This window comes from Miscanthus floridulus, chromosome 4 (genome assembly GCF_019320115.1).
Source record: "Miscanthus floridulus cultivar M001 chromosome 4, ASM1932011v1, whole genome shotgun sequence".
In the NCBI taxonomy this organism is placed as follows: domain Eukaryota; kingdom Viridiplantae; phylum Streptophyta; class Magnoliopsida; order Poales; family Poaceae; genus Miscanthus; species Miscanthus floridulus.
Window position 1 is genome coordinate 21,857,817 of NC_089583.1, and position 22,088 is coordinate 21,879,904.

The following is a 22,088-nucleotide window of genomic DNA, read 5'->3' on the forward strand; positions in this document are numbered from 1 at the left end:
AGTGGAACAGTAACTGAAGATGTAGAACAGGCAGCAGGCATTTCAGCTGGTCCCGTGTTTTAGGAGCAAGGATCGCCCTCCCAAGATCAGTGGGCTATCAACGATGACTCAAGTGCTGCATCAAATCAATAAACACCCCTAGGCAGTCCAGCAGTGCAAGAAGTTGAGTTTGTAACTCCACCTACAGGAGAATCTATCGATTCAGAAGGAGTGCCATTGAGGTATCGAACTCTGAATAATTTGAATGACACAACTGATGAGATTGGTGATTTTGAGTACAGTGGAGTATGCTATCTTGCAGCAGAGGAACCTAGGAGTGTTGAGGCAGCATTGAGTGAGAATTGTTGGAGAAAAGCCATGGAAGCCAAGATGGAATCCATCCAGGCAAACAAAACTTGGGAGCTGTCAGTGTTACCAGTAGGCCACCGAGCTATTGGTCTTAAATGGGTGTTCAAAGTAAAGAAAGACCCAGAAGGAAATGTGGTCAAGCACAAAGCTTGGTTGGTAGCAAAAGGGTATGCACAGTGTGAGGGGATGGATTTTGATGAAGTATTTGCTCAAGTGGCAAGAATAGAAACAGTGAGGCTGTTAATTGTGTTGGCTGCACAGAAGGGTTGGCAAGTGCACCACATGGATGTCAAGTCGGCATTTTTGAATGGTGATTTGAGGGAGGAGGTGTATGTTCAGCAACCTCCAGGTTTTGTTGTCAAACGAAGCAGTGATAAAGTCCTAAAACTGAAAAGGCCCTATATGGGCTGCGTTAGGCTCCAAGAGCATGTAATGCTAAGTTGGACAGTGAACTGTTGAGGCTTGGCTTTGTGAAAAATCCACTTGAACATGCTGTTTATAGAAGATCAAACCAAGATGGTTTCCTTCTAGTGGGAGTTTATGTTGATGATCTGATAATCACAGGTTCAAGTAAAGCAAGCATAGAACAGTTCAAGAAGGAGATGATGGGCAGGTTCAGTATGAGTGACTTAGGATTGCTCAGTTATTATTTGGGAATTCAAGTTGATCAACAGGTAGGAATAACAAAGTTGTGTCAGAGCTCATATACTCTGAAGATCCTAGAACAAGCTGGCATGAAGGGTTGCAATTCTTGTGCTGTTCCGATGGAGAACAGACTGAAGCTGAGTAAGAATGACAAAACACCTTCTGTTGACAAAACCAAATACAGGAGCATAATTGGGAGCCTGAGGTATTTGGTCAACACTAGACCAGATATTGCATATGCTGTGGGCATTGTCAGCAGATACATGGAGGAGCCAAAAGCAAGTCACTGGGCAGCTGTCAAACAAATATTGAGGTATTTATCAGGTACAGTGCACTTTGGCTGTGTTTACAAGAGGCAGGGCTCAATTGAACTGGTTGGTTTCAGTGATAGTGATCTGGCTGGGGATGTAGATAACAAGAAAAGCACCAGTGGATCAGTGTTCCTGTTGGGGACAAGCTTGGTGACTTGGGCATCTCAGAAGCAAAGGATGGTACCATTATCGTCCTGTGAAGCTGAGTATATAGCTAGTGCCAATGCAGCTTGTCAAGGCATATGGCTCACCCGGTTGCTCAGTGAACTACTAGGCATTCAGGCACCAATGGTGAGGCTCCTAGTTGACAACAAATCAGCAATTGCGTTGAGCAAGAACCCTGTGCACCATGACAGAAGTAAGCATATCGACACGAGGTACCATTTCATCAGAGACTGTGTTGATAGAGGTGAAGTCGACATTGATCATGTGGGGACGACTGAACAACTGGCAGACATCCTGACTAAGGCGCTCGGGCGTGTCAGGTTTGTGGAGCTTCGTCAGCAGCTAGGTGTAGTAGATGTGCAGCGGGATTAGGGGGTGAAATGTTGAACTCGTCAATCCCGTGCACACCTGAACCATGATGTAAATAGTTTAGTTGCATGAGCACGTTTACATTATCAAGTTAGCTAGCTGTTGCATGTAATCAATCGGTGTAAACGGCCAGAACCGTGCTACGTTCACGGTGCGGTCTAGGAACTCTTGCCACGCCACGTATGAAACGTTCCCGCGCTTCAGGTGGGCACGACGTAGCGTGAGCGGGCGTGGCGGGGATCTCGGATCGTGGATTAGTAGCACCGAAATAAATAAAAGAAAGCAAGCCAGAAAAGGTCGCGACATTGTGAGACGCAAAATTGCTCTCTCATGTTCCCATTCGCATTCTTGTGCGACGTCGTGTGCGGAGAGAGTGATCGTTGGCCGTTGCCGATCGCCGTCGGCGTAGCCATTCTGGCAGCCAGCGCCAACACAAAAGATATGGCAAAACTAAACTCGCTCTGTTTACTAAGTTGCAGTGGCAAACTATATATATAACTCTACCCATCTAATCCTAGTACAGCTTCCATGCTGCAACAGTGACTAGATGTGACAGCAAGGCTGACTTTAGCGCCTGCCCCTGCTGTGGCTACAGTGCGGCAGGAGAGCTGTTCGTCCTTACTGTGGATAGTACCACAGCAGGGAGCCTTTTCGGCGTCGCCTTCCCCTGCCTTGTGTTCACACAAGGGAGCATAAGATTACGTAACAGTAATATGGAGAAAGTTAATGCTAAAGACAAGGGAGCAGATCCGCCGGGGGATGGATCAATCAGCTAGTGCAGACGAGAGATTCCATCAAAGCGTAGAGCATATTGAGAGTACCTCTAAATCACACCCACCTACTTGCCTCAGTCGTGTCTCTTTATTTTCTAGTACATCTAACTCAGACCTATCACCAACTCCTACTTTAGAGAGAGAGAAAAAAAAGTGGAAACAGTCCTCGTATATAGAACAACCGTGGTCACCAACCGTGATTCACGACAGATGTCATGCCTATGCATCTATCCAAGAGCAACTCAAAGAGATGTGATATTGTTGTGGATGCTATTTTAGAATTTATACAACAAAAATTGGGCTCCAACGGATATGATATCTGGATTTCTATGGCAAGTGAGCTATCCCAGAATTTTTGGTCATCATAGAAAGCAAACCAGGTCGCTTACCATCTTCTGATTTCGCTCGCGGCTGCGCCTGCGCGCACGCGCGATCCCTTCCGGTGCGTGCAGAAGCTTCCCATCGTGTAGATCCTGTTGTGAAGGTATGTGACCTGGCAAGTTTTAAATATAGAAGAGGGAAAATAGCTAGGTTGTTGTAGATCCCTCCACTTTGAGGAGTTCTTTGTTTTACATACATGATTAAAATATAGAATTTAGCTATCAATTTTAGATGAACACTTGAAGTTGCTCTAACACATGATTGTTGTTTAAATTTAAGAAAAATAGTTACCACCCCATAGAGATCGTTTCCCCACTATTTTCCTGATTTTATAACCCTATGTTCTTGTGCATACATAATAACACATACGTCCATATGTCAGCATGTTTTTTTTTCCTTTTTTTCTCTTTTCTTTGTTCCCCTGTCCGTTGATGCCCAATGAACTGAGAGGTACCTTGGGTAGAGCAGGCTCGGCAGGAGGTGCTCATTGGAAGGCGAGGTACTCCGAAATAGCTCTATCCGGGGGGGGGGGGGGGGGGGGGGGGACGCCCTTCTGTTTCGGCGTTGACAAGCTTTAGGAAGACCAAGAAGAGGCCCGATAGTAGGGAGGGGTCAGGGAACACTAGGGGCTAGTTTGAAAACTCAAATCTCCTTGGAATCTCAGACTTTTCCCGGGGCCAACAATCCATGGTGTGGTCATTTGAATAAAATACCTTTCCATTCCTAAGTTTGCCTCACACTTTTTTCCAAATTAGGCCTAGGGGAGTGTGGATCCCTAGTGGCTCGTCAAGGTGGAGCCCAAGATGATCGTAGAGAGGTTGGTGTTGCACGATCCGGACCCTTCTCTTTTGGCGCAGGCAACTGCAAGGGAGGTGATGATGAGGTTGGGTGGTTGGTGCGCTCGCGAAGGGGTTGGGGAGGACCTACGTCGCCCAGTTTAGCTAAACCTAGATGTAGAACACAGAAAGAGTGGATTCATGGTGATAGGTGAGAAAACGAATCCAACATAAGGGTTGTGTTTGTTTTCTGTTGGCTCGTTGTCGGGGTTATGATACATCGGGTATCTCAAGACATCAATTAGTTAGCCGCTCGGACGGCCCACGGCACACTAGCTAGCATAAGCCTAATCGACCGCGGCCTAGCTAAACTATATGGACCTGGGCCAAGCACTAAGGTACGAGTTAGTCACGACCTCCTCTACCTTCACCACACGTCGCGCAACATCACACGACCTGTCCTCCGTCCTGACCCCTAGGAGGAACGGGAAGAGGTCGGACTCTGCCAGACGCGCCTGCTCTGACAAGAGCAGGAACGCCGCACTGACCCCACAAGGACTGAGGGGACAGTAGTCCCCTTAGCCCGGTCAGACGCCATCCCTGCACCACGCAGCACAAACAAGACAACACCGCCAAGCAGTGGCAGTCAGTACAGTGACCCACCGTCCAAATACGGCCCAACGAGACGGGTGTACGACCCCACCCACTACGGGATGGGGCTCACGACGGCGGCCTTGACTTTCGGGGCCGTCCCATCCAACGAAGGCCATGACCTCAGAACTCGAGGTCGTGGCCGTCGGCACCACAAGAAGCAAGACAACTGACGACCTGGGGGCGGCCACCAACTCCTGTACGACGCCCCTGGGAGATCAAGAGGCAATGACAAAGGCCACGGTGAAACTATGTCGCACAGGACGGCTGGCGAACCACCACCGTGCCTACACCATGCTGCCACAACTAGCACAGTAGCACCACGCCACACCATGCAGCGACGTGGGTGCAAGACCATGACGACAACCATGCCCAGACGTGCGCTACACCAAGACAAGACGACGTTCCTTGCCAGCCAAGTTAGCTAGGTTCTCTCCCTCAGGCTCATGACCCCTCGGTCGGGAGAATCTATCTCTTTGTACGTGACACGGCCCCGGACTCTATATAAGGGCAGCCAGGGCACCCTTCCAATGGGACGAGACTCTCGAATCCTTCATTCGGGCAGTCCCTCTCCATTCTCCTACCTCTTTTCACTCTTCTTGCATACCCCATTGTAAAAACTTTAGAGCATTCAACCGAGGAACACGTACTCGATCTTCTCTGAGACTGGACGTAGGGCTCTGGCCTGAACCAGTATAATTCCTTGTGTCTTTTGGATGTTACCATCGTGTTCCTGGAGTAGCGCGACGATCATACAAATTTACTAGTCGGTCTACAAAGCACCGACACTCGTGTATGCGGATGAGTTGGGCTAGGGCATCTCCAAGCAGGCCATGGTGGTGCAACTGTTTTTGTTTGGTTGTTGTGTTTCTATTGGGTCTGGTTTTGTGGAAATTTTGTTTCTTTGGGTGCATGAGGAGTGGGTTCTACCACAACTACCAGTAGGGCCAGCTGCAGTGCGCGGCATTTTGGCACAAGCGTACCTGTTGGGCGAAGCCTGGGGAGAAACGAATGATGATTTCGTTTTATCGGTTGTAGGCCCTTCAGTGCTTTAAGCAACATGCTGACCAGGCCTATGAGGCCATCTAGACAAACAAATATGCCTAGTTGCAGCGCGCCGGCCTGTCCCGATCTCATCCAAGCAAACAAACATGCCCAAAAGTGGGGTGTATGCTCGAAATGTTTTTTTGCCTTAACCCCTCACTTCTGGTGTAGGGTATCGGTTTACGAGGCTGATAGAGATGTTTTTTTTTATCTTTTGATTATGCCCGTGGAGAACTTGCCGCCAAGACCCAACTACCAATATGATGGTGAGAGTTTGATCTGTACCCAAAATTAAGTAAAACGAAGACGGATGTGACAAAGCACTGGCCTGAGAATATTGGAATTTGTCACCTTTGACTTTAGTATGTTTCCTTTTTTAAAAAAGAAATCTTGTATCGAAATGCAAAATTATGTTTTCATGTGCAAAATTTTGTTTTCATTTGTTTAATTTCTAAAATCAAAGGGGATAAATATCCAATAATACAGTAGAATATGATTCAGATTGGGCTATACATATACAGTAAAGCAAGAACAATCCTAAAGGACAAGCTAATGATCGACGATGAAGACAACAACAAAGAAAGCAAGCAACCCAAAGCATCCACCAAGGTTAACGACTAGACAAAAACAAATAAACTGAGAACAACAGGAGAAGGCACTAGACAAAAACAAATAAACTGAGAACAACAGGAGAAAGCACCACAACATGCACAGTCTAGCAAAGAGGCAAAGAGATCGATCTTTGCCACAACAACCAAGAAACCATGACCTTTTATGCATGAATGACTCGAGGAGATTCAGTAGCAATAATTCTTTCATGCAATCTGTGTTGGGATAAGTATATCCCGACAGGAGAACAGATTTGCTAGCGCAAAGCTTGAGCCGACCAAGATCCTCACTCCGAAGGTTAGACCTTCGCTTGCTCAAGAACGAGTACTGAGGCAACAATTTTTTGGTCGGTGTGCCAATTGATCTCTCTGTCATTAGTTCGAGTGCCATTTTTATAAGGTACGGTTACATACATTTACATGTACACAATTACCTTTTGCCAGCTGGAGCATATTCTGGCATATTCCCCCTTTTACTGAGTACAAATCATCAAGGGCTTAAATGTGCACAATTGCCTTATAAATGGGCCCTTGTTGAGCCAAAGGCACCGGCTTGCCGAGCCGCTTAGCCCAATTTGAACGCCTTCGATGCGAAGACCTCCTCCTCAAACGATGGGGAGGGGGATCGGCAGGTGTTGACCACCGAGCGAAGCAGGGTGGCTGGCAGCCTGGCGGGTCCCTTCTAGAAGTTGGATGGGAGTCAGGAGGACAGCTCAGTTTTTTTTAAACGAAAAACTAGCTCAGTTTATTTTTTGGTTGACGAGAGGAGAAGAATCGGCAGCACTTGTTTGATTCTCTGAAATCTCAATTGGTGGCTAGTTGGGCCGGGCCGCCGGAGAACCGAAACGCATCTGGACTCAGTAGGCCGGCACGGATGGTGCCACATTTTCTCACGCAACAGAATTCTGCACTTTATTTTTGCTTAAAAAGCAGGCACAGTAGAATTCTGCTTCTCAACAAAAAGTACAGTAGAATTGTGCAGTCCTATGTCCGCTTCTCTGGCCAGCCCGGCGCTCACTGATCAGCTGGGAAAGATCCACTTTCGCTTTGTCCTTTTGCCTTCTAGCTTCCTCAATACCAAACATTGTTGCACTAGAAATAATGCTTGATGACCCAGCGCCAGTGCCAGGCTTGGAGCCAGTAGTGTCCTTGATGAGGCGATAGCGCACATTCCTCTGGCTGACATCTTCAACCTTGGCTCGGAGTTCCTTCATCCGTGTGGCCACACGGTGTCGATCGACCAACGTCCGAAGGAAGCACCACCGGGATGGCTTCCCAAGTCGAACAGCGAGATCTTGGAGGCAGTCCTCGACGTCGTAGGCCACGTCACGGACCTGCTTTACCCAGGTCTTGACCACCTTGTGGTTGTCTCGCTCCTCATGTGCAGCCATGAGGAAAGAGAGCATCATCTCGAGCTCATCCCTTATGAAAGCCTGGTCACGCTGGACACCAAGCTGCAGAGCTACCTCCTGTACGATGGCCGACTTGGCGTAGCTGAGCGCTCCATTAAGCACAGACTTGCCCACGCTCAACCCTGTCGTTTCCATGATCACCCTTCTCTCTCTCTCTGTGTGTGTGTGTGTGTGTGTGTGTGTGTCTCAGATGCGCTCTGGTATCAGTGAACTGACAACATATATATGTAGACCTGTGTGGAGATTGAAGAAGGATGGTAAGGCACTTTACAGAAATGATTGGAATGATTATATGGCTGAAGAGAAGGGTCGTCGCCTTCAAAAGATGAATCAGTTTGCAGGTGTAACTTCCTAGTTCTTACCTAGCTTCTGCATGCTTAGAGATAACGAGAAGAAGGAAGGTGCATGGTCATCGCAGCCATCACACAAATAATCCAGTCAGGAATATACTTGAACCTATGCCTTTCCTGAGAAAAGAACACGAACAGCAGCACAGTAGTAATGAGTAACTAGTACCACTAGTGGAAGATACTCGGGTCGGGTAACTGAGCAAAAAAGCTGGTGTAGTGCCGCGGCGGTGGAGGGAGAGGAGAGACAAACCAGCGCTGACGACGGCGGGTCGATCGATCGGGGCCGCAGAGCAGAGCACCGGTGGCCGAGATCGGCGCCGGCGGCCGGCGGCACGCAGTTCTAGGATGATGAGGCTGGGAACACGGACGCTGGTCTGCCTGTGCGTGGACCACGACGACCGTGCCGCGGTGGTGCGCAGGGAGCGGGCAAGATGGACTGCGTTGGAGCAATTTGTCTTTGTTTTCTCCCTCAATAATGCCAAGTACCTATATTTAATAAAGCATTGTGTCTTACTCCTATACCAGTATAAAATTGGAAAGGGCCGGGCGATGTCGTAACATGGAGAAAGTTAATGCTAAAGACAAGGGAGCAGATCCGTCGGGGGATGGATCAATCAACTAGTGCAGACGAGAGATTCCATCAAAGCGTAGAGCATATTGAGAGTACCTCTAAATCACACCCACCTACTTGCCTCAATCGTGTCTCTTTGTTTTCTAGTACATCTAACTCAGACCTATCACCAACTCCTACTTTAGAGAGAGAAAAAAAAGTGGAAACAGTCCTCATATATAGAACAACCGTGATTCACGACACATGTCATATATGCCTATGCATCTATCTAAGAGCAACTCAAAGAGATGTGATATTGTTGTGGATGCTATTTTAGAATTTATACAACAAAAATTGGGCTCCACCGGATATGATATCTGGATTTAGAAAAGGTGCACAAGGAGCGGGGAAGATGGACTGCGTTGGAGCAATTTGTCTTTGTTTTCTCCCTCAATAATGCCGAGTACCTATATTTAATAAAGCATTGTGTCTTACTCCTATACCAGTATAAAATTGGAAAGGGCCGGGCGATGTCGTAATTGTTGGCCCCTCTGGATCTCCGGCACAGGTGAGTCAACCATTCACCAGCGTTGCCAACCACAACTATCGTTGTCCGACCACACACTATGGCTAAAGGTAGAAGAAGGGAGGGAGAACAGAGCGTACACACACAGCACAGGCACTAGTGTTGGCCGAAGTTCTGCAGAGGAGATGACAAAACTGAACTCACTTTGTTTACTGAGTTGCAGTGACAAATTATATATACAACTCTACCCATCTAATCCTAGTACAACTGTCATGCTGCAATAGTGACTAGATGTGACAGCATGACTGACTTTGTCGCATGCCCCTGCTGTGGCTACAGTACCACAGCAGGGAGCCTTTTCGGCGCCGCCTTCCCCTGCCTTTCGTTCACATAAGGGAGCAGTAGATTACATAACAATTATTCCCATAATCCTGCTGCTAACCCTTGTACCCCCTCCATGCCGATCATCTTCTTCAGCTCCGTGAGTCGGAGACGGCCGAGCAGCTTGGTGAGGATGTCCGCGAGTTGTCGACCAGTTTTGACGAACTCGATGACGATCTGCCCTCCATCGACACACTTCCTTAGAAAGTGGAACTTGACGTCGATGTGCTTGCTCCGGTGGTGTACAACCGGATTCTTTGCGAGGACGATGGCGGGCTGGTTGTCCACCATCAGTGCTGGTGGGTGAGCTTCCACACCGGTCAGCTTGCCTAGCAGCCAACATAGCCACACAGCTTGGCACGCCGCTGTGGCCGCCGCTACGTACTCTGCCTCGCACGTAGACAGCGCCACCACCTTCTATTTCAGTGACAGCCATGAGATTGGAGCCGGCCCGAGGAAAACAAGCACACCAGAGGTGCTCCGCCATCCGTCGATGTCCCCCGCCATGTCTGCATCGCTGAAGACAGTGAGCTGCAGCCTACTTCTGCCGGTCTTGGGGAAACAATCTCCTGATCCACCGTCCTCTTGACGTAGCGTAGCAGCCGCTTCACCGCAGCCTAGTGATCCTCTCTGGGATCCTCCATGAAGCGACTGACGTAGACCACGGTGAACACAATGTCCGGCCTCGTGTGGACTAGATAGCGCAAACCGCTGACGATGCTTCCGTAGAGTGTTACATCTACCTTCACCGCGGTACTGGCCTTCGTCAGCTTCAGTCGCTCCTCCATCGGAGTCACGCACGGCTTGCACTTAGCCATGCCGCTCCGCTCCAACAGCTTCGAGGCGTATGCGCTCTGACCGAGGGTGAGCGCCTCCTTCCCCTGTCTCACCTCGATGTCGAGGTAGTAGGAGAGCACGCTGAGATTGCTCATTCGAAAACGAGCCGCCATCTCACGCTTGAAGCTGTTGATGTCCTCCACACGCGCGTCGGTGACAATCAAGTCGTCCACATACACGCCGACGACGAGCTCCTCCTTCCCCCATCGCCGCGTGTAGAGCACGTGTTCGGTTGCGCACCGTGTGAACCCAAGCTCGCCCAGCGCGGTGTCAAGCTTGGCGTTCCACGCTCGTGGGCCCTGTCGCAGCCCGTAGAGCGCTTTTGCGCAGTTGGAGCACCCTGTGCTCTGCTCCCTTGACGATGAAACCCGGAGGTTGTCTGACGAAGACTGTTTCCGCCAGCTCGCCGTTGACGAAGGCCGATTTTACGTCCAGGTGATGGACGCGCCAGTCCTTCGCTGCTGCCAAAGCTAGTAGCAAACGGACAGACTCCATGCACGCTACCGGCGCAAAGACTTCCTCGAAGTCGATGTCCTCGCGCTGGACAAAGCCTCGGGCGACGAGGCATGCCTTGTGCTTGACAATGGCGCCATGCTCATCTCGCTTGACCTTGTACACCCACTTCAGGCCGATCAGACGACATCCTGGAGGTGGATCGACGAGCTCCCAAGTCTCATTTTCCTCGATCGCCTTCATCTCCTCCAGCATCGCCCATCGCCAATGTGCATCGCGCTCGGCCAGCGCGAACATGGGTGGTTCCTCTACACTGATGAGAAGCAGCTCTGGGTTATTGAGCAGCCGACCCGCCAGGCCTAAGGACCCTATGCCGCTGATGATGTCACCTAGCCTTTTGAACCGCACCTCCTCACCTTCGTGGAAGGCATCCACAAACTCAGTGATGTCGCTTGGAGGTGAGGCAAACTCAATCGGCGTCGATAGAGTTCCCTATTCCGCGGAGTGCTCGGCACAACACCTGGAGTGCTCGGCACCCCGGTTGCAGTGCACGGCACTACTCCTGGACCACTCATCACCACTCCTGGAGTGATTGGCACCACTGCAGGAGTGCTCAGCACCAGTCTTGGAGTGGTCGGCACCACTGCAAGACCTCTCTGCTCTGCTACGGGAGTGTTCGGCTCCCGTCCTGGAGTGGTCGACACCACTGCAGGACCGCTTGGCACCACTCCTAGAGTGCTTGGCATCCCTCCCGGAGTGCTCGGCATCCCTTCTGGAGTGCTCGGCTCTGTCGCTGGAGTGCTTGGCACCTCCTCTCCAGCATCTCCACCACCGTGGATGACCAAGTGCTCAACGACGAAGGTGCTGGTGAAGCCACCAGATTCCCCTGTGCTCGGACTGTTCCAGTCCGAGGCCACCTTCTCGTCGAACATGACGTCGCGTGAGACAACTACCTTGCCTCCGCGTGGGTCATAGAGCCGATATGCCTTGGTACCCTCCGCGTAGCCCAGGAACACCATTGGTGTGCTCCTGTCCTCTAGCTTGGTGAGGACCGGCTTCATCTTCCTAATGTGCCCAATGCAGCCGAATGTTCAGAGGAAAGACACGCTCGGCTCGTTCCCATACCAAGCTTCGAACGGCGTCACGCCCTTCAGGGCCTTAGTGGGCGCGTGGTTGAGGATGAACACCGCCGTAGTCACCGCCTCACCCTAGAACCTTACCGGCATGCCCTTGGCCTTCATCATGGATCGAGCCATGCCGACCACCGTCTGGTTCCACCACTCCACCATTCCATTCTGCTGCGGCGAGTACGACATGGTGTGGTGTCGCACCACACCCTAATCCACGCAGTACGTAGCGAACTCTACCGAAGTGAATTCGCCACCGCGATCAGTCCTCAGCACGCGCAGCTTCTTGCTGCTTTTCGCCTCCACGTGTGCCTTGAACTTCTTGATCGCCGCCGCCACCTCATCCTTACTCGTCAGGAGTTGCAGCCACATATAGCGACTGCAATCATCCCAAGCAGGAGGAAGTACCACCAACCACCATTTGTGGCTGGCGTGATTGGCCCACAGAGGTCGCCGTGGACGAGCTCGAGAGCGTCCGCTGCGAGATACTTGGCCGCCTTTGGGAACGGCAGCTTCCTTTGCTTCCCAGCCAGGCAGCTGTCACACAGCTTGCCTCCGTGCTCAATGTGGGGCAGCCCTTGGACCATCTTCTCTAGCCGACCAAACGCGTCGAAGCTGAGATGGCCGAACCGGGCATGCCACAGTCATGGTTCCTCCGTGTGCCATGCTGCCAGGCACACCGGCTGCTCTACCTTCAAGTCGAGTAGGTACAACCGGTTCCGGGACCTCTTCACCTTGGCAAGAAGTCGCTGCTCCCGATCCTGGATCCTGAGGACACCGTCCTTGATCAGTACCTCGCTACCGTGCTCATCTAGCTAGCCAATGCTGATGATGCTTGAACGCAGCTGCGGGATGTAATATACATCTGTTAGCACACAGTGCTCGCCATTCTGGCACCTGAAGATGATGGTGTCGTGCCCTCGGATCGCCATCCTTGAGCTGTCACAAAACTTCACCATGTCGGTCACATCGTCGTTGAGCTCGGAGAAGGCTGCCTTGGAGCCCGTCATGTGGTTGTGTCAATGCGGGACCCACGGGATACCCCGCAAGGAAGAGAGGAGATCTAGTTTAATTAGGATTCCTCCTATGTAATCCTACTAGGACTCTACATTGTAAACCGACTAGGACTCTGGCCTCCTGGCTATATAAAGGAGGGCAGGGCTCCTTAGATCAGGATAGCAGAAGAGAGAAGATAGACCAATCAATCCAACGCAAAGGCTAACGCCGACTGGACATAGGGCTATTACTCGATCACGGTCGAGGGCCCAAACCAGGATAAATCGATTGTCTCTTACGTTTACCATCGAGTTCTGCATACGCTGAAGCCCGAACAAACTGCCCCAGCTACCCCCGTGGCAAGCTATCGGTGGTGAAACATTGACAGCTGGCACGCCAGGTAGGGGCTTTCGGCGAATTTGCATCCGAGAGCTCGATGGACCTCGACAACATGATCTTCTCGACGAGATCAACCTTCATCTTCAATTCATGGATCTACGAGGCAGGCGACAATGGCAAGCTCCAAGGCCGTCTCCTCGAAGATTCGGATCACCATGAAGACCTTTCTATTTCGGCGACTACGATAGATCAACTCGCCGAAAGATTCGCGCAACTCGTGATGTCCGATCCAACTCAGATTTCATGGCTTTGCGCATCCGACTCAAACTCAGGCTCCGCATCTAAGATGGAGTCTTACCCGAGTTCTTTCGAGAATAGTCTGAGTTCTTTTCCGACAGGACTCCGGAACACGGCCTCGGCCTATCAAGAATACAACTCGAAGTACATTCAGAGTTCCCTCAAGAGTCGGGTCATGGTACGACTACGTCAAGCTGTCCGAGCCAGGGGCAAGCCAGTTGTCCCGCTGCATCCCGAGCCGGAAGCAAGCCAGTTGTCTAACTACTCGTCACAGCTTCCGACTACTTTGGCTGCGGTGACCAACTACTCGACAGCTCATGTCCAAGTACTCGCAAGCTGATGCTTGGGGGCTACAACCATTGGGGTCTCCTGAGCACAAAATGTCAGGATCGCGCGCTGATTCTACCACGCGGCCGTCAATCAAGCTAAGTCATGGTTTAATATTTTTTCAAATATTCTTTAATCATCATATATCTCTGGATATTATCCATATGCCTCCGCGGCTCTACTACAGTTGATTTACCTGGGTTGCTGAGGCCTTAATCTGTGAAGCCTACTGGCTGGAAAGGTGCGAGAGGTGTTTAAACGTAACAGGCTACCTACATAGGGAAATTACATGGCCTAGTAAGAGCAAGACGTGAAAAAATTTAATATGCATTTTATAATGTCTCCTCTTAATGGTTGTTAATTTACCTGGGTTGCTGAGGCCTTAATCCGTGAAGCCTACTCATCGGAAAGGTGCGAGAGGTGTTTAAACATAACAGGCTACCTACCTAGGGAAATTACATGGCCTAGTAAGAGCAAGACGCGAAAAAAATTAATATGCATTTTATAATGTCTTCTCTTAACGATTGTTAATTTACCTGGGTTGCTAAGGCCTTAATCCGTGAAGCCTACTCGCCAGAAAGGTGTGAGAGGTGTTTAAACGTAACAGGCTACCTACCTAGGGAAATTACATAGCCTAGTAAGAGCAAGACGCGAAAAAATTTAATATGCATTTTATAATACTGGGACATACTTCCAACTTGATATCTTGTGTATCAATTATTACATACTTTTGTATGATTACTTTGTAGGGAACCATTTTCTGGACCACATCATCAAATAAGGAGCTCGCCCACCGCTGGCTGCCTTACTTGGCCACTACTTCGTTGGGTGAGACATACGCCCCGTGCTGTCTTACTCGGTTGCTGCTCTACAAGTCGCCAGGACGTCCGACTACTCGGCCATGGTGATCGACTACTCGATTGGGGTGATCAACTACTCGATAGCTAAGGTCGACCTTGTTGCGGTGATTTGGAAATTCTAAGGTGGGGGTGATACGGGGTCTCCGGTGAGGGGACTGCCCACCTGAAGCCTTTTGATGGATTATCTAGGTTGCCTTACTCGGATCGGATCATGGTCGAACGAGAAGATTTTGCGTCAGCAAGATGAGCACGAATATGAGGATGCACGTGCATATTTATATGTACTTTCATTACTCAAGTGAAACAAAGGAAGAGGCATGACATACAGCAGCATGCAAGAAGACATCAAGCACGCAAGCTAATTATGGAAAGTACTTGGTGGCGCAACTGTGTTGACTTGCAATGGTATGTGGATAGCCTACTGCAGTTCGCGGGTTACTTGGATACACCCTTGAGAATGTCTATAAGATCCTACATGTCCTCAGAAGAGGTTTTCAGTTCTTTGAACAACATAAGATTCAAGACCCTCCAACTTTTTGTCCCAAATAGCAAGAGGCTCAGGGGCTACACTCAGTGAGTCCACTTTTTTCTTCGAAAAAGCACACGTCACCAAGAAGACTTCTTCAAGACAGACCACTTCAAGGCCTCACGACAAAAAGAACCCGGACAGAGCTATATCCGAGTTCTTTTTGATAAAGAACCCGGGTATATGCTCGGGAGCCATTCGACAAAGAATCAGAGCAATTTCAAGACAAGACCCTCCAGCTCCTTATTCCAAATAGCAAGAGGCTCGGGGGCTACACCCAGCTGGGTGTGCTTTTTCTTCAAAAAAGCACACACCACTTGAAGATCTCAAGAAGCGCTACATGGTTTCACTCCAGAAAGCACTCGGGTGACGCTTGTTCCTACTCGGCAAGACCTGGAGGAACAAGATAAGGTTTCTAGAGTTCAACCATGAAGTGCTCGGGGGCTTGTCGATGCGGGACCCATGGGATACCCCGCAAGGAAGAGAGGAGATCTAGTTTGATTAGGATTCCTCCTATGTAATCCTAGTAGTAATATTACCCTGTAATCCTACTAGGACTCTATATTATAAACCGACTAGGACTCTGACCTCCTAACTATATAAAGGAGGGCAGGGATCCTTAGATCATGATAGCAGAAGAGAGAAGATAGACCAATTAATCCAACGCAAAGGCTAACGCCGACTGGACGTAGGGCTATTACTCGATCACGGTCGAGGGCCCGAACTAGGATAAATCGATTGTCTCTTGCGTTTACCGTTGAGTTCTACATACGCTAAAGCCCGAACAAACTTCTTCGGGTACCCCCGTGGCAGGCTATTAGTGGTGAAACATGGGGCTACACCCAGATGGGAGTACTTTTTCTTCAAAAAAAAAGTACACACCACCTGAAGATCTCACGAAGCGCTACACGGTTTCGCTCAAGAAAGCACTCAGACGACACTTGTTCCTACTTGGCAAGACCTGAAGGAACAAGACAAGGCTTCCAGAGCTCAACCATGAAGTGCTCGGGGGCTTGTCGATGCGGGACCCATGGGATACCCTGCAAGGAAGAGAGAAGATCTAGTCTAACTAGGATTCTTTCCATGTAATCTTAGTAGTAGTATTATTCTGTAATCCTACTAGGAATTTTCATTATAAACCAACTAGGACTCTGGCCTCCTGACTATATAAAAGAGGGCAGGGTTCCTAGAGACAACAGAGGACAATCAATCCAACGCAAAGGCTAACGCCAACTGGATGTAGGGCTATTACTCGATCACGGTCGAGGGCCCGAACCAGGATAAATCGACTGTCTCTTGCGTTTACCGTCGAGTTCTGCATATGCTGAAGCCCAAACAAACTACCCCGGGTACCCCCGTGGCAGGCTATTGATGGTGAAACATCGACAGGTTGCTGGCGCCAAAGTCCAAGTACCACCGCTGCTCTCGCTCACTGCCCACACGTTCGAGGTGGACTTGGGTGCGCAGTGCGTCGAGGTAGATAGCTTTCAGAGCCTTCCTAGACCCTTTCACCGCCATCACCTCTTCGTTCTCCTCAGTCTCAATGTCGTGCAGTGCACAGAATGTCGCCATTAGGAAAGTGGCCTCATTATCATCATCAGCTTGCGCCAGATGAGCCTCAGCCTTCTTCTCCTGCTTGCGATTTGGGCACTCCTTTGCCCAATGGCTCGTCTTCCCACATCGCCGATAGGCGTTGGGGTCGACCTTCTTCGTCTTCTTCTCCGAAGAAGCCTTGCCGCGGTGCTTGCCATCACCACCGCGGCTAGAGGAGGCTACCCTAGAGTTCCTCTAGGCAGCCCACTCATCCTCTATCAGCAGCAGCTTGCCGCTGTCCTTCGTTGCTTTGGCCTGCTCCATGCGCTCATCCACCAGCCGCAGATGACCTATCACATCCTCAATAGTGAGGGTGGACAAGTCCAGCATCGTCTCTATGGAGAGAGCAATCTAGATGTACTTCATCGGCACGGAGTGGAGGTACTTGGAGACCACCTCTTGCTCGTCGATGGTGATGCTGTGGCTCGTCAGCTTGCTGATGAGCATCTGCAGGTGGAGGGAGAAGTCCTCCATCAATTCACCATCCTTGAACTTGAGGTTGCGTACTCCTGCTTCAGAAGGTGGGCCATCGCCTTCTTTACGTAGTCGGAACCGACGCGCATCGCCGCAATGGCCTCCCACACCTCCTTAGCAGAGCTCTTTGCCCCCAATGGCTCTCTGTACTCCACCGGTACATCAGCGAGGATAGCCTCTAATGCTGACATGTCATCTTCTTCATTGTCGGTACCCTTGTCAACAGCATTCCAGAGCCGTCGGGCTCTGAGCTTTACCTTCATGGTCATCGCCCACTCTCCATAGTTGGTGCGAGTCAGCGTCAGCCAACTAGTGCCGCTGACCTCATGCACCATGCGCACAACGACATCCTATTGTGGCTGCGCAACCACAGCAGTGCCACTGCTGTTGCTCATCTCCAAACCGTCCATCATCGCCAGCGGTTAGTCCGGCGACGGCGCTTGTATCACTCCGATACCACTTGTTGGGCCCTCTGGATCTCCGACATGGGTGAGTCGACCACTCACCAGTGTTGCCGACCACAACTATCATTGTCCGACCACACACTATGGCCAAAGGTAGAAGAAGGGAGGGAGAACAGAGCACACACACACAGCACAAGCACCAGCGTTGGCCAGAGCTCTATAGAATGTTGAACTCGTCAATCCCATGCACACCTGAACCATGATGTAAATAGTTTAGTTGCATGAGCACGTTTACATTATCAAGTTAGCTAGCTGCTGCATGTAATCAATCGGTGTAAACGGCTAGAACCATGCTGCGTTCACGGTGCGGTCTAGGAACTCTCTCACCACGCCACGTATGAAATGTTCCCATGCTTCAGGCGGGCACGACACAGCGTGAGCGGGCGTGGCGGGGATCTCAGATCGTGGATCAGTAGCACCGAAATAAATAAAAGAAAGCAAGCCAGAAAAGGTCGCGACATTGTGCGATGCAAAACTGCTCTCTCGTGTTCCCATTCGTGTTCCTGTGCGACGTCGTGAGCAGAGAGAGTGATCGTTGGCCGTTGCCGATCACCGTCGGCGTAGCCATTTTGGCAGCCAGCGCCAACAACTGGTATCAGAGCGACAGTGCATGTTCTACGATGGCTCGGTGAGCCCTCCTCGTCAACGACCATAGAAGGTGCATGTGTTCCCACGCAGAAGTCCGGTGGCGGTGGAGATGGGCGACGACACGTCGTCGGGCAGCTCGGGGCATGGAGTGTGGGAGAGCTCACTCATGTGGCCGATGCTGGCCCGCTCCAATTACACGAAGTGGGCGATGCTCATGCAATGCAACTACGAGACCCTGGAGATCTGGCAGACGATCGAGCCTGGCGGCGAAGGAGTGAAGCGATCGCAAGACCGGTAGGCCATGGGCGCGCTCCTTCGATCTGTGACTTAGGAGATGTGGCAGATGTTGGGGGTGAAGAAAACCGTCAAGGAGGCATGGGCGGTGGTGAAAAGCATGCGCGTTGGAGCTGAACGCGTGAAGGAGGCCAACGCCCAACGGCTGCTCCGAGAGTTCAAGAACATTGCGTTCAAGGACGGTGAGACGGTGGATGAGTTCGCCATGCGCATCAACGCGCTAGCTGTGGATCTGCGCACATCTGGTGAGAGCATTGAGGAGATCCGGGTGGTGAAGAAGATGTTGTGTGTGCTACCCCAACGCTACACGCAGATCGCGATCTCAATCGAGACCTTACTTGATCTAAAATCGCTAACAATTGAAGACTTCATCGGCAGACTCAAGATGGTCGAGGACCGGTTCGGGGTTGAGGCCGTCACAGACAAGGCCGGCAAACTCCTATTGACTGAGGAGGATTGGGCAACGAGGAATTGTCATCGCCTCCTGCCGAAGTCCTCGTCGTCGACTGGGAGTGAGAGGAGGTCTGGATGCCAAAGGGCGACGGTGGTGGCGAACATGGTGACCGCGGCGAGAAGAAAGAACATGCCCCCTAGGTTCACGTCTGAGGGCACTCCGAGGTGGAAAGGGCGGTGTAGGAACTGTGGCATCTATGGCCACTGGAAGGAAGACTGCAAGCGGCCGTCGAGAAAGGAACGCAAGGAGGAGGCTCATCACGCGTAGGCTGACACCAAACATGCCGCACTGCTCTTGGCAACGGTGAACGCCGTGTGCGTTCAACTGCGTGACGTCGAGTCATCGGAGAGGTGCATGACGCGCTAGGTCATGCATCTCAACAAGAAGAAGGTTCATCCTGGCGACTGTGATGGAGATCGTGATGTCTGGGTCCTTGATACGGGGGCCAACAATCACATGACGGGGCGATGCGAGGCGCTCGTGTCGCTGGACACGTCGGTGCGTGGCATGGTGCGTTTCAGCGATGGATCGCTCATCGAGATCGAGGGCATCGAATCGGTGATGCTCCAAGCCAAGAAAACGGGGCACAAGGTACTCACAGAAGTTTACTATATTCCTAAACTGAAAAGTAACATTGTTAGCTTGGGTCAACTTGAGGAGGGTGGCTGCAAGGTTGTGATTGAAGATGGTTTTTGCAATGTGTTTGATGTCGAGCACTCACTGCTAGCCAGAGCGCCGAGGGTTAAGAACTGATTGTATTTGCTTAAAACCCAGCTTGCTGCACCTGTTTGTTTAGTGGCAAAGGTTGATGATGTGGCTTGGCTTTGGCATGGGAGATATGGCCATCTGAATTTTTGGGCTCTTCGAGAGCTTGGTGTAAAAGAGATGGTGGATGGCATGCCATTGATTGATAGGATAGAAGAATTCTGTGATGGATGTGCACTTGGCAAACAACAACGTCACCCATTTCCACAGGTGGTGAGTTACAGAGCTGACAAGCAGCTGGATTTGTTCCATGTAGATCGTTGTGGACAGATCAGACCCAAAACACCAGGTGGTAAGAGTTTCTTTCTGCTCATGGTTGATGATTACAATCGATATATGTGGATTGAGCTCCTGGCAACAAAAGATGAAGCTTTCAGGTGTTTCAAAAGGGTGAAGGCACTTGCTGAAATTGAACGCGGTGGCAAGCTACGCGCGTTCCGGAGTGATAGAGGTGGAGAATTCAATTCCATCGAGTTTAGAGAATATTGTGATGAGCATGGTGTCAAGCACTTCACTACCACTCCCTATACACCATAGCAGAACGGGGTTATTGAAAGGAGAAACCATACTGTGGTAGAGATGGCGAGGTGTTTACTAAAAAGCAAGAATGTTCCTAGAGAATTCTGGGGTGAAGCAGTGTCCACAGCAGTGTATCTGTTGAACCGTGCCCCAACCAAGAGTCTGCAAGGGAGGACACCCTATGAAGCATGGCACAACCGAAAGCCTAAGGTGCAACATTTGCGTACCTTTGGTTGTGTAGCTCATGTCAAGAAAGTCGGGCCTGGGATTAGCAAACTATCTGACAGGTCGACTAAAATGGTTTTCTTCGGCTATGAAGCTGGGACAAAGGGCTACAGAGTTTATGATCCAGTAGCCAAGAAACTCCACATATCTAGAGATGTGGTGTTTGAAGAAAATCGAGCTTGGTTGTGGAATGAAGGAGCTCGAAGCGAACCAGCAGTTCCTACTTTTGATGTTGAGTATTTCTCTGTTGTCGGAAGTGGAACAGTAACTGAAGATGTAGAACAGGCAGCAGGCATTTCAGCTGGTCCCGTGTTTTAGGAGCAAGGATCGCCCTCCCAAGATCAGTGGGCTATCAACGATGACTCAAGTGCTGCATCAAATCAATAAACACCCCTAGGCAGTCCAGCAGTGCAAGAAGTTGAGTTTGTAACTCCACCTACAGGAGAATCTATCGATTCAGAAGGAGTGCCATTGAGGTATCGAACTCTGAATAATTTGAATGACACAACTGATGAGATTGGTGATTTTGAGTACAGTGGAGTATGCTATCTTGCAGCAGAGGAACCTAGGAGTGTTGAGGCAGCATTGAGTGAGAATTGTTGGAGAAAAGCCATGGAAGCCAAGATGGAATCCATCCAGGCAAACAAAACTTGGGAGCTGTCAGTGTTACCAGTAGGCCACCGAGCTATTGGTCTTAAATGGGTGTTCAAAGTAAAGAAAGACCCAGAAGGAAATGTGGTCAAGCACAAAGCTTGGTTGGTAGCAAAAGGGTATGCACAGTGTGAGGGGATGGATTTTGATGAAGTATTTGCTCAAGTGGCAAGAATAGAAACAGTGAGGCTGTTAATTGTGTTGGCTGCACAGAAGGGTTGGCAAGTGCACCACATGGATGTCAAGTCGGCATTTTTGAATGGTGATTTGAGGGAGGAGGTGTATGTTCAGCAACCTCCAGGTTTTGTTGTCAAACGAAGCAGTGATAAAGTCCTAAAACTGAAAAGGCCCTATATGGGCTGCGTTAGGCTCCAAGAGCATGTAATGCTAAGTTGGACAGTGAACTGTTGAGGCTTGGCTTTGTGAAAAATCCACTTGAACATGCTGTTTATAGAAGATCAAACCAAGATGGTTTCCTTCTAGTGGGAGTTTATGTTGATGATCTGATAATCACAGGTTCAAGTAAAGCAAGCATAGAACAGTTCAAGAAGGAGATGATGGGCAGGTTCAGTATGAGTGACTTAGGATTGCTCAGTTATTATTTGGGAATTCAAGTTGATCAACAGGTAGGAATAACAAAGTTGTGTCAGAGCTCATATACTCTGAAGATCCTAGAACAAGCTGGCATGAAGGGTTGCAATTCTTGTGCTGTTCCGATGGAGAACAGACTGAAGCTGAGTAAGAATGACAAAACACCTTCTGTTGACAAAACCAAATACAGGAGCATAATTGGGAGCCTGAGGTATTTGGTCAACACTAGACCAGATATTGCATATGCTGTGGGCATTGTCAGCAGATACATGGAGGAGCCAAAAGCAAGTCACTGGGCAGCTGTCAAACAAATATTGAGGTATTTATCAGGTACAGTGCACTTTGGCTGTGTTTACAAGAGGCAGGGCTCAATTGAACTGGTTGGTTTCAGTGATAGTGATCTGGCTGGGGATGTAGA

The 22,088-nt window shown here is 50.1% G+C and overlaps 2 protein-coding genes across 2 annotated transcripts; one reads left to right on the plus strand and one right to left on the minus strand.

The window, feature by feature from the left end:
* Positions 1 to 7,024: 7,024 nt before the first annotated feature.
* On the minus strand, positions 7,025 to 8,278 carry LOC136548219 (disease resistance protein Pik-2-like). Its single transcript, XM_066539824.1, has 3 exons — positions 8,084 to 8,278; positions 7,846 to 7,950; positions 7,025 to 7,716 (listed from the first exon to the last, which is right to left on the minus strand). The coding sequence occupies exon 3, from the start codon at positions 7,616 to 7,618 to the stop codon at positions 7,025 to 7,027; it is 594 nt and encodes a 197-aa protein (XP_066395921.1). The 5' UTR covers positions 7,619 to 7,716; positions 7,846 to 7,950; positions 8,084 to 8,278.
* A 10,227-nt stretch (positions 8,279 to 18,505) lies between these two features.
* Positions 18,506 to 19,186, plus strand: LOC136548220 (uncharacterized). The gene has a single exon (XM_066539825.1). It carries the CDS (start codon positions 18,506 to 18,508, stop codon positions 19,184 to 19,186), a length of 681 nt encoding a protein of 226 aa, XP_066395922.1.
* The last annotated feature ends 2,902 nt before the right edge of the window (positions 19,187 to 22,088 follow it).